The sequence below is a fragment of the Rhinatrema bivittatum genome, chromosome 4 (genome assembly GCF_901001135.1).
Source record: "Rhinatrema bivittatum chromosome 4, aRhiBiv1.1, whole genome shotgun sequence".
Lineage (NCBI taxonomy): Eukaryota > Metazoa > Chordata > Amphibia > Gymnophiona > Rhinatrematidae > Rhinatrema > Rhinatrema bivittatum.
In genome coordinates this window covers 34,468,728-34,481,199 of record NC_042618.1, presented here as the reverse complement: position 1 = coordinate 34,481,199, position 12,472 = coordinate 34,468,728, and the positions used below count along the sequence as shown (strand labels likewise).

The 12,472-nt window shown below is 42.0% G+C and overlaps 1 protein-coding gene across 1 annotated transcript in view; it reads right to left on the bottom strand.

Moving 5' to 3' along the window:
• Nucleotides 1–12,472, bottom strand: part of YY1 (YY1 transcription factor) — a 167,142-nt gene that overhangs the window by 81,491 nt on the left and 73,179 nt on the right. The window contains 1 exon segment of the mRNA XM_029597936.1: nucleotides 8,725–8,785. Within this exon segment, the coding sequence (XP_029453796.1) occupies nucleotides 8,725–8,785 (61 nt within the window).

Below are 12,472 nucleotides of genomic sequence, written 5' to 3'. Positions count from 1 at the left end.
TTAAACCCTGATTTCCCTAGTTTGTAGCCCACTACTTTAACACTAGGCTACATTAATACAAATAAACTATGAAATTAATACTAATCATTAGTAAGTGGGCTCAATTAAATAGATTTTTAAAAACAGAAGAGTACTGCTCTAATCAAACGGTACATAATCATTTACAAAAAAGTTCTACCTTCAATACTTCACAATCTGGGTATTCAAAAGGAATTTCAGAACTGTACAATACAAAACATTTGAAGTTAAGATGATCAAGTACATTTGTAGGATCCCTTTTATAGATTCCCTATTAATATATGTCCTTAGTATAAGGACCTGTCTGGAATAAGGAGTGACTTGATTTATTTATTTATTTATTTAAAGAATTTATATACCGGGGTTCCTGTATAATATACATATCACCCCGGTTTACAAGGAACCAAAACTATCGCTAAGGAACCGTAACTATCGCTTCATTTAGCGGTTTACATTGAACATTTAGCGGTTTACATTGAACATAGTTAATTTGAGAAAACATAATAAAACATAAATAAACATAAATAAACATAAAATAGTTAATTTGAGAAAAGGTATATAATATGGTTAACCAGTTAATAACTAAAAGGCAGGTTAATAAGTACATAAGTAAGTAAATAACATTGAACTTGATAGAATCTGGTAACAGGATAAAATATAGTGTTGCATATGCTTAAGTACAGTTTCGTGTTAATTTCTTCAGAGAGATATAAGCTGGGGAAGATACGGAGGATATGAAATGCCTTTTTTCTTGCTCATTAGTTCTATGGGAAAGCTTGTTCGAACAACCAAGTCTTAAGTTTCTTTTTAAATGTAGCGTGGCACGGTTCAAGGCGAAGGTCCGGAGGGAGCGAGTTCCAGAGAGAAGGGCCCGCTGTGGATAGAGCACGTTTCCTCAGGGAGGATTTCGCCTGTTGTGTGGTTAGTCTGTACTGATATGCGCTTCTAGTTGGTTTCACTGATGTGTGTAGCTGAATTTGAAATGTTAAATTGAGTGGAGCGATATTATGTAAGGCCTTATGTATCATCATTAAGGACTTGAATTGGATCCTGTATTTTATCGGGAGCCAGTGTAGATGATGCAGGATTGGGGTGATATGGTCTCTTTTTTTGGCATTTGAGAGAATTCTTGCCGAGGCATTCAGGACCATCTGAAGTGGTTTTGTGGTGCAAGCTGGTAGGCCAAGGAGGAGAGAGTTACAGTAGTCCAGTTTTGGGAGTATGATGGCTTGTAGAACCATGCGGAAATCTCTGTACAGAAGGAGTGGTTTTAGTTTCTTTAAGGTTTGTAGTTTAAAGAAACATTCTTTTGTTGTGTTATTGACGAATTTGTTGAAGCTGAATCCACCGTCTAAGATGACTCCCAGGTCCTTTACTTGTTGAGAAAAGGTATCCGGACTTTGGTTGGCGTTCGGAGGAGTGGATGGGACATAGTTTTCCGGTGCTATAATGAGGATTTCAGTTTTGTTTGTGTTTAAGACTAGGTTGAGGCTGGTGAGAAGGTTGTTGATAGCTGCGAGACATTTACTCCAGTGTGACATGGCTTTGTGTAGTGTGTCCTCTATAGGGATGAGGATTTGTATGTCATCCGCATATAGGAAGTGTATAAGCTTGAGGTTGGTGAGTAATTGGCAGAGAGGGAGAAGATATATATTGAAGAGAGTCGGGGAGAGGGATGAACCTTGCGGAACTCCCCTTTTAGATTCGATGGCACGAGACTCTTTGTTATTTATCCTGACCTTGTATGATCTGTCCTCCAAAAAAGATTTGAACCAGTTGAACGCTGCTCCTGTAATGCCAATGTCCGTTAGGCGTTGCAGGAGGCACGGGTGGTTTACAGTATCGAACGCTGAAGAGAGATCCAGGAGAGCGAGGAGGCAAGGTTGGCCTTTTTCTAGATTAAAGATAATGGTGTCTGATAGTGAAGCTAATAGCGATTCTGTGTTCCTAGTCTTACGAAAACCAAATTGGTTTGGGGTGAGGATGTTATTTTCTTCAAGAAAGTCTGAAAGTTGTTTGTTAACCACTTTTTCCATAGTTTTGGCTAACATAGGGAGGTTTGCTATAGGTCTGAAGTTGGCTGGATCTGAGGTGGGAAGGTTGGGCTTTTTGAGGAGCGGTTTGAGCATGGCTAACTTGAGTTGGTTGGGAACTTGACCTTGAGTGAGAGAGCAGTTGATGATGTCTGCAACAGGTTTGGCTATGGTGTTGGTGATCATACTCAGGGTGTTTGAAGGGATATGGTCCGATGGGTGAGAGGAAGGTTTTATTTTTTTGAGAATGTTCTCTATTTCTAAAGTAGATGTGGGATCAAACTTGTCCAGCACTGATGGGGTTGTGTTGGGTTGTAAGGTGGTTGAGTGCAATGATTGTTGGGCGGTTGAGTGCGGAGGCTGTTGATCTGTTGTGTCCAAAGATTGTTGAGCGGTTGAGTGAGCTGATTGTTGAATGTGGTTTGGAAGTGTAGCTGCTCCTTTGAGGGGGGCTAGGAGTGATGTGATTTTGTTGTCGAAGAAGGCAGCTAGTTCATTCGCTTTGTTGAGAGCTTGGTCGTCTGGAATGGTAGGCGCAGGAGGTTTAGTAAGGGTAGAAACGTATGAGAAAAGTGCTCTTGAATCAAATATGAGGTGGTGGATCTTTTTGGAGAAGAATTCTCTCTTGGTTTTGTTGATGTCATTTCTGTATGAGTTGAGGCACTCTTTGTAGATGAGGAGGGTGGTTGAAGATGGGTTTCTTGATATACTCCATTTGATATACTCCATTTGTAAACACTTGATATACTCCATTTGATATACTCCATTTGTAAACACTTGATATACTCCATTTGATATACTCCATTTGTAAACACTTGATATACTCCATTTGTAAACACATCCTTTGTGGATGTGCCATAATAGAAGGTTCCTGTAAGGCAGTGCTTTTCAAGCCAGGTAAATAGATTCCATGCTGCTTATCCTAGGGATAAGCAGTGGATTTCCCCAAATACACCTTAATAATGGTTTATGGACTTTTCCTCCAGGAACCTGCCTAAACTTTTTTAAACCCAGCTACACTAACAGCTTTCACCACATCATCTGGAAACTAATTCCAGAGCTTAATTATGCGTTGAATAAAAAAATATTGCATGTCCCCATGTCTTTGTACTTTTTGAAAGTGTAAACAGATTTGCGCTCATCCATTTCACTCTGCTCATTTTATAGACCTCTATTATACCTCCCCTCAGCCATCTCTTCTCTTTAGCTTTTCCTCATAGGGCAATCATTCCATCCCTTTCATCATGTTTTCTGACACAAGGTTAAAAAACAAAATATATATAAAAATGCAATTGAATCTTTTAATCACTCTCTGCGCACCCTTAATCCCTTCCTTCTTCAACTTACTCTACCCTAATCTGTGGCTATCTCTCATAATGTTGATATGTAATTTCTTATTCTTAATACTTCAAAGCATTTTATCTATCTGTTCCTTGTAAATCGATGTGATGTGCAAACAAACGTCGGTATAAAAAAGCAATAAATAAATAAATCATTTTGGTCACCCTTCTCTGTATCATTCCTAATGCTGCTATATTTTTTTTTTTTTTTTTTTTTTTTTTTTTTTTTTAAGATCCAGTGACCAAAATTGCACACAAAATACAAGATGTGGTTCCACTATATAACAATACAGTCTAATAATACTCTGTTTTATTCTCCATTCCTTTTCTAATAATTCCCATCTTTCTCTTTGCTGTTTTGGCTGTCACCACATACTGAGCAGACATTTCAATATATTATTCACGATGACGCCTAGATCCTTTTCCTGAATGGTGACACCTAATGTGGAAAATTGCATTGCGTAGCTATAGTTTACATTGCTCTTCCCTATGTGCATCACTCTGCATTTGCCCACATTAAATGTCATCTGCATGCCCAGCCTCCCAGTCCTGCAAGGTCCTCTTGCAATTTCTCATAATCTTCTTGTGAATTAACCACTTTGAATAATTTTGTGTCATCTGAAAATTTGTTCACCTCACCTGTTCCCATTTCCAGGTCATTTATAAATAAGTTAAAAAGCAGTGGTCCCAGAACAGATCCCTGGGGTACCCCACTGAGAAAACTGACCATTTAGCCCTACTCTCTGTTTTCTATCTTATAGCCAGTTCCCAATCCACAATGACATTGCCTCCTATCCCATGACTTTTTAACTTCCTCATAAGTCCTGAGGGACTTTGCCAAACGTTTTCTGGAAATCCAGATACACTATCAACTGGGTCACCTTTATCCACGTTTATTTACACCTTCAAAAAGTGCAGCACATTTGTAAGGCAAGTCTTCCTTCAGCTAAATCCATGCTGGCTTTGTTAAAATTAGAGATGTGCAGCAATACTGCAATTCAGTTCGGGCTTCATTTTTGGCCCGCCGTGGGAAATTTTGTTTTTCCTGTGGTTCTGGTTTTTTTTTTTTTTCTTTCAGGGGATGCCGATTTTTGGGTTAGCGCGCACTATCCCGAAAAACAAATTTTTCTGAAATTTCGGGAATATTGCATTTGGTTTTCAGTTCCCCCAAATCAGGATAAATTAGACAATTTTGTTGAAATTGTCTAATTCGTGAAAAACGATTGTACATCCCTAGTTAAAATATGACTATCTATATGTTCAATAATTTTGTTCTTTATGATAGTGCTGGGAAAAATGGTAGTCTGTAGTTTCCTGGATCACCCCAGAACCTTTTTTAAAATTGGCGTTACATTAGCAACTCTCCAATCTTCAGGTACTGTAGATTATTCTAAAGATAGTTTACAAATTACTAATAGTATGTCTGCAATTTTATTTTTCAGTTCCTTCAACACTCAGATGTATACCAAGTGATTTACCTACTCTATGATTTGTCCACTTGCCTTATTATATATCTTCCAGGTTCACAGATTTGTTTCATTTCCTCTGAATCATCACTTTAAATATAATTTCTGGCATGAGTATCTTCCTTATCTCTCCTCAGTAAAGACTAAAGCAAAGAATTAATTTAGTCTCTGCTCTAAAGCCTTGTCTTCGATAAGTGCCCCTTTTATCCCTTGATCATCTAGTGGTCCAACCGAGTCCCTCATAGGCTGTTTCAAATGTATCTGAAAGTTTTTATTATGAGTTTTTGCTTCCATGGTAAGCTTCTTTTCAAACTGTCATTTTACCTCTCTTATCAGTTCTTTGCTATCTAACTTGCCAGTGCTTATGCTGTTTCCTGTTTTCATTTGGATCACTTTTCCATTTTTTTGAAAGATTTAAAAAAAAAAACAAACTTTTAAGCTACTCTCTTACTTCACACCTTTTAGCCATGCTGGTAGCCTTCTTTCCACCTTTTATAATGCATGTTATACATCTGGTCTGGGCGTCCATGATGGTATTTTTAAATAAGGTCAATACTTATTTTTTTTCCTGATCACTTTTCTCATACTGGGGTAGATCTTAAAAGAAGCATGTGCGGGGGCACATTTGTGCGCGCTACCCGGCGCGCACAAATGTACACCCGATTTTATAACATGTGTGATGCCGTGCGCATGTTACAAAATCCAGGGTCGGCGCACGCAAGGGGGTGCACACTTGTGCACTTTGCGCATGCGTAGCCCAAGGGGAGCCCCGATGGCTTTCCCCGTTCCCTCCAAGGCTGCTCTGCTGTGCCGGAAGCCTCGGTCCTGCCCCCGGATCGGTGCCACGCCCATGACCCCATCCCCTTTTCAAAGCCCCAGGACATACGCACGCCCCGGGGCTTTATCTTTAGTGTCCTCTCTCCAATTATTAGGTCGAATTTGATCATATTACGATCACTATTGCAAAGTGGCCCCAAAACTGTTACCTCTTGTACCAAATCCTGTGTTCTATTAAAGACCAAGTCTTAGCTTCCCCTCTTGTTGGTTCTTGTACCAGCTGCTCCATGAAGCAACCATTTATTTCATTTTATATAAAAACCTTCAAATAAATAAAAAGCTTCACCCCCCTTAGCATTTCCTGCTGTGACATTTACCCAGTCAATACTGGGGTAATTGAAATTGCCCATTACCACAGTGTTAATTTTGGTAGCTTAATTTCTATTAGCATTTCTTTGTCTGCCTGTTCATTCTGGCCAGGTAGTAGATAATACGTCCCCAATGCTATTTTATCCCCCTTTCCACCTGGAATTTTTATCTGTAAGAATTCTAAAGTGCATTTTGTTTCCTGCAGAACTTATCCTGTTTGATTCAATGCCCTCTAATATAGTGCCACCTTTACCCCAACTGAGTCATCCTATCACTGTGATTTAATCTGAAACCCTATCACATTGATTATCCTCATTCCACCAGGTCTCCGAGATGCAAATTATATCTACTACTTCATTCAGTGCTTTACACTAACTCTCCCATCTTATTTTGTAGGCTTTTATAGCATTTGTACACTGACATTTCAATGTATGTTTTTTGTTTGAATTAACCACCTGCTTATCAGTTGAGAGAGGTAATTTGTAATCTTTCAACTCAGACTTCATTACTTAAGAGCATCTGAGGCCTTTTTGGATTTACTGCAAACTCTCTATTGGGAAGCCCTAACTTCCCTGATTTGTTAGTATCTTTCAAAGATATATCATTCCAAGCCATGCACTCTAGAGCAACTGTTGGCTTTCCCCCAATATCTAGTTTAAAAGCTGCTCTCTCTCCTTTTTAAAGGTTAGTGCAGCAGCTTGGATCCACCCTGGTTAAGGTGGAACATATCCATTTAGGAAAAAGCCCCCTCTTCCCCAAAATGTTGCTCAATTCTTAAACTTAAAGCTCTCTTCCCTGCATCATTGTCTCAGGCACACATTGAGACTCCGGAGCTCTGCCTGCCTCTTGGGTCCTGTGAGTGGAAGGGGAAGCATATCTGAGAATGCTAACCTAGAGTTCTAGATTTCAACTTTCTACCCAAGACCCTACATTTGGCTTTGAAAACCTCCCTCCTACACCTACCTAGGTCACATATGCCAAGACAGCAGCTCCCTCCCCAGCACTATGCTTTGTGGTTTGTTATTCTGCCATGTGACACTTTTCCCCAGAGAGCTCTGTGCTGGCCTGCAGGTGCTGTTTGACTTCTGCACTGTAGTTCAAGCAGAGGCTTTGGATGCTGCATCTTTCCAAAAGCAACTGATGATCCACTAAATCAAAGGCACTGGACAGGTCCAATAAAATAAAAGATGACATATCTAAACAATGAAGGACATCACTTAATGACAACATAACCAATTCAGTGCTATATCCAGGACTAAAGCATGACTGCATATCAAACTACCTTAATATTCCAAATGCCCCTGCGGTTGTCCTGAACACTATTTTTTCTACAATCTTCCCTAAAATAAAGGCAGGTTTGAGATAGGTTTATAGTTTTTCATTCAGATATTACTGATTTCTTCAAAATCAGCCTCATCACTGATGCTTCAAACTCATGGGAAGATATCCTTCCAGTTAAAGTATTCAAAATCCCAGCTAACCACTCCAAACCACCTGACAGGTTCTTAAATAAATGCAGGGTCAGGGATCCCTAAGGTTATTTGAAAACTGCATGTTAGAACATTTTGCACTCCTAACCCATTACTTAGCCCAAAAACCCTCAACTGACTAATCTCATATTCCTATCCTCCTCCTGGAAGTCCCTAGAATTAACTGAGAAATTGCTGCAACAGCATTTTAATCTTGTCATGCCATGCTTGTGAAATAATCTTAAAATTGTTCAACAGCTGACATTCTCTCCAGGTTCAGCCAGAGACCTCTGTAGTCTTAAAGTCATCTTAGGCCTCACAGTGACAGCAGTTTCATTAACCCAGCTACCAAGTCTGGAGGGATGGCCTGATCATGGCAGTGCCAAACTGTTTCCACGTTACACTGATGGACCCCAACAGTGCCCTCAGAGATATTTAAATATATTGAAGGTTTTTTGGGAGGGGAGGGGGGATTTATAGCCTTATCCCAATCTGTACCTTTGAATAAATGATATCAAAGAGTTCTTTTGGCAACTCTGTTTGGCATGGTTTGACTTTTGCTTCAAATTCACTTCATACAACAGAAACAGCTTGATTCTTCATCCAGGAGTATTTGAATCATTATGAGCTTTAAGGCAACTTTTTAGAACCGCAGCTAATTTGTGTTTGCTATGACAAAGGGTGTGAAGACTTTTGGTTTTCTTGTTTTTAATTACTTTTGGAATATTTCTATAATTGTTCTTTTATGATGAAAGTGTAGAATACATTGTGTAGATCAGTGAGAGAAAAACCTAATTAATCATGTTGGATTTGTTTTTTGTTTTTTTTGTTTTTTTTTTTAAGACTGCAGCATATGAAAACTATAAGGGTATAAAGATTTTTGTAAGGCATTGTACTTTTACCCAATTGTGAGGGGGGGGGGATTTTCAAAAAACATTTTTTACGTGGGTAACCAAAATGTAAACTATGTAATGAACTCTGAAAATTGTGCACTCTCCTCTTATTTGTTTATATGCCCAATCATAATCTTAATCACGCTTATAAGAGCTGTCACAAATTCTAAGCATTGCTGTATAGTCAAATTTCTGAAAGTCAGTGATACAGTTATCAGTTGGAGATGGGGGGGGTATCAGAATCCTAATACACACAATTAACTTTTTATAATGCTTAATACAGATTGGTATCTGGTAGATTTCTTTTAACTGATGCTGTTTACGTGTATGTAGAACAAACATCCAACAGTTACACTTACTTTGTGAGGACATGCTATCGTTCTTGGAGCATCATCTTCTTTAATTTTTCTTGGCTTCATTCTTACAAAACACATAAAAAAAATAAATGACAAGCTTAGAGTCTATATCTTTTGCAATGTTACAAGATTTGAAGCTTTTTTCAACTTTATTTTGAGTTTTACGAACTGCTCTCTAGTGCAACCATCTCCTGGGTGTGAATTTGCAACCAGACTTTGTAAGCAATTTTTCTAGCTTACTCAAAAAAATATTTAAGAGAGAAAAAGATAGAATCATCGCTCTTTCATCAGTTTTCCATGGACAAGTAAGATGGCAGTCCTCACACATAGGTGACATCTTCGGATGGAGCCCAGAACAGAAAACTTATGTCAGTTTCTAGAAATGTGACTGAGCCTCGTTCAGCATGCTCATGCTTGCACTATACGAAGCATGCATGCAGGGTCCCCCTCAGTCTCTTCTTTTCTGCAGAGCCTCTCAGTCGGGTGAGCCTCTTAATTTTTTCCATCTTTGCACAGTTTGAGTGCTTTTTTCTCGCAATTCCTTTTCGCATTCCTCATGAAGTCCCTCCTAGATCTCCTGTTAGCTTCCTAGATACATTTCTCAATATTTTTTGATAAGTATTTTTGTCGTCGATCCCTGGTGTGACAATGCACTCTGTGCCCACCTGCCATCGACAACTGCCACCAACAATTTTGATCTTGCATTCTTTTTATTTCACAACGACATGTCCACTTCTGGTTTTAAATGATGCCCCAGTTGTACAAGGACCATGTCTATCATGAATGGCCATGATAGACGTGTCCCCTGCCTTGGGGCATCACATGACATCCAGAGTTGCAGAAAGTGCGCCATGACGACCCCAAAGAACCGGCATGAAAAGATGAAGCGCCTCTTCGGGCCAGAGAAGACCAATGTTGGCACTGGATGCATCAGCATCAAGGTACCTTCGAGCCGTACTGATGGACACCGAGCTATTGATATCAACGGGGCTGCCAGTTCTATAGAAGTTTTTTGGCTAAGAGGAACATCAGAGACTGGCTATCGTCTGGCTCCTCCAGGTCAAGGATGTCTGGTTTGTCATCCGCGACTTCGGCACTGGGAAAGGACCGATCAGAGCATAGAGGGAAGCCAAAGAAGCATCAGCATTGGTCCCCATCGATGCATGGTGCCAGGCACGGGGATGCACCAGCTTAGCTGTGATGCCCCTGAAGCAATTCAGTCATGAGAAGAGCCAGTACTCCAACAATACCAGGGGTACACCATGGTCTCCATCTGTCCCAATGCCCACCACCAAACCTCCTTTCACTTCCAAAGAGGATCTGGTTACACCTCCTGGGTTCCTGCCTGTCCTGGCATTGGGTTACACCTCCTGGGATCCTGCCTGTCCTGGCATTGGCAATTTTTGAGGAGGAATTTGAGAGGCACATCCAACTGGCCATCGAGAGGGCGTTGCAAGGCCTTAGTGTCTGAGCACCAATGGCAAGGACACCATCAAGCCGCTGCTTGAATCCCTTCACGTGCTTATTGGCGTGTTACCAACCCAGTTCCTGGAGTTGGTTGCCAGGGCAGCAATGATGCCCTGCGGGCCACTTGTGACGCCAGCCGATTCAATTGTCGTCCTTGGAGGAGGAAGCCCCCCCAGATACCTAAGGTGGCATCAGGGCTCGGCCAAAACGGCTTGTAGAACCGGTGCCTAAACCACTGGCTGTGGGATGAGTGCCTAGGGCTCCATCACCAGTCAATGACAGCAGAAATTAGATCACCCATGACTCCCTGGTGGGATGACTTCTCCGTGGGTTCCGACGACGCTTTAATAGTCTTCCCTCAGAACTATTGCTTCCAGATGCTAGAAGGAAGTCCCTGCAGGAGTAGCTCTCCTTCACAGGTTTTGTTCGGGTGATGGCAGAAGTCATCCCATTTCAATTGATGATTGAAGAGGATACCAGAAATAAAATGCTAGATATCCTCCAGTACATAGAGCCTCCCAAGGAGATTGTGGCAGTCCCAGTCCACAAAATCCTTATGGAGTTACTGATGAGGATTTAACACCCCCTACCTCCCGTGAACAGAAAGGCAGACATGATTTATCAGTCCTCAAAGCTCTCAGATTCAACAAGCACTTTTGGACCCCCTTCTTCGGCAACCCAGGAATGGATCAGAGTGTAATGAATGCCCTTGGAAGGTATTCCAGGTCGCTATGCTTATTGCCCACATAGCAGCCTACCAGCTCTACATGAGCCAGTACATGCTCAACGTCCTGAAGAAGGTGCAGGAGGTTGCCGAGCAACTGTCTTGGCAGCACCAAGACACTCTTCAGCTGCTGGTGCATAAGGGTCTAGAGTGTGGAAACATGGGGTCTGTTCGACCTATGATGTTTTTAAAACAGCATAGAGGATTTCTGCAGTGGGAATCAGCACCCGCAGGCTCACATGGTTGCAGGCCTTGGATCTCACACCAGAGGTGGAGCGACTTGCTGACATGCCTTGTACAGGAGAGAATGTCTTCAGGGATAAAGTGAAGGACGCGGTGGCCTAGATCCAGGACCACCATGCGACACTCCAGCAGCTCTCCACTGGCATTCAGGACCTGTCCTCTTTAACCAGGAGGCTGTCGAGGTTTGGGTCCAAGAAATCCTCCTTCAGTCTGAAGAGAGACTACCCTCTACCACCTCACTCCTGTCAACACTACCAAAGCCCTCGTGGCCATCCCAGGCAACAGAGGGCCCTGAAGCCCCAGCCAGCACCTCAGTCAACTCCAGGAATGGGATTCTGATTGGACTGCAAGGAACATAACCAAGTTGCCTGCACCTGGAGTGACAGACTTGCCAGTTGGGGGAAGGCTTCAGTTCTTTGAGAATTAGTAGCAGTGTAACCTCAGAGCAGTGGGTTCTCACCATCTTTTGGGAGGGGTACAAATTAAACCTATGGGTAACCAGCCAAATGGCCCCCTCCCCAGCCCATTCTGTGGCACAGTAATGCATCAGGAGGGTACTAGTAGTAGAGCTTTCCTCCCTCTTAACGTCCAGAGTGGTCAAATCGAGTTCCAGCAGGGCAAAGAGGATGGGGATTTTCCTCTGGGTATTTCCTGATATCAAAGAAAAAGGGGGGGGGGGGGGGGGGGGGGCGGCGGCTCCATCCCATCCTGGACCTAAGGGCCTTGACCAAATTCATTAAAAGAGAAAAGTTGTATGGGCACCCTGAGCCCCTTCTTACAAAAGGGGACTTGGCTATGCTCCCTGGATCTAAAAGATGTTTACATTCACATCAAGGTCTTCCCAAATCACCAGAAGTATCTCAGATTTATGGTGGGGAAACAGCACTTCCAGTATTGCGTTCTGACCTTTGGGCTCATATCAGCTCCATGTGTCTTTCGAAATGCCTAGCCATGGTGGTGGCACCCCTTTGCAGACTGGGAGTCACATTTTCTGGTTTCGTGTAGGGGCAGAGTCCTTGCACTCGACAACTGGGTGCTGGAGATATTAGGGTTCATTGTCAACTATCCCAAATCCCATCTCAACCCATCACAATTTGACTTCATTGGAGCCCTGCTAGACATGGCTCAGACCAAGGCCTTCCTGCCCTAGCAACAGGCCATCAATCCAATGACCAACATGGCAAGGATTTAACAGAGTCAGCAGGTGTCAGCGTGGCACATGTCGAGGCTATTTGGCCACATGGCCGCGACAGTAAGAGCAACTCCCTTGGCATGTTTACACATGCAAAAGACCCAATGGACCTTGAGGTCGCAGTG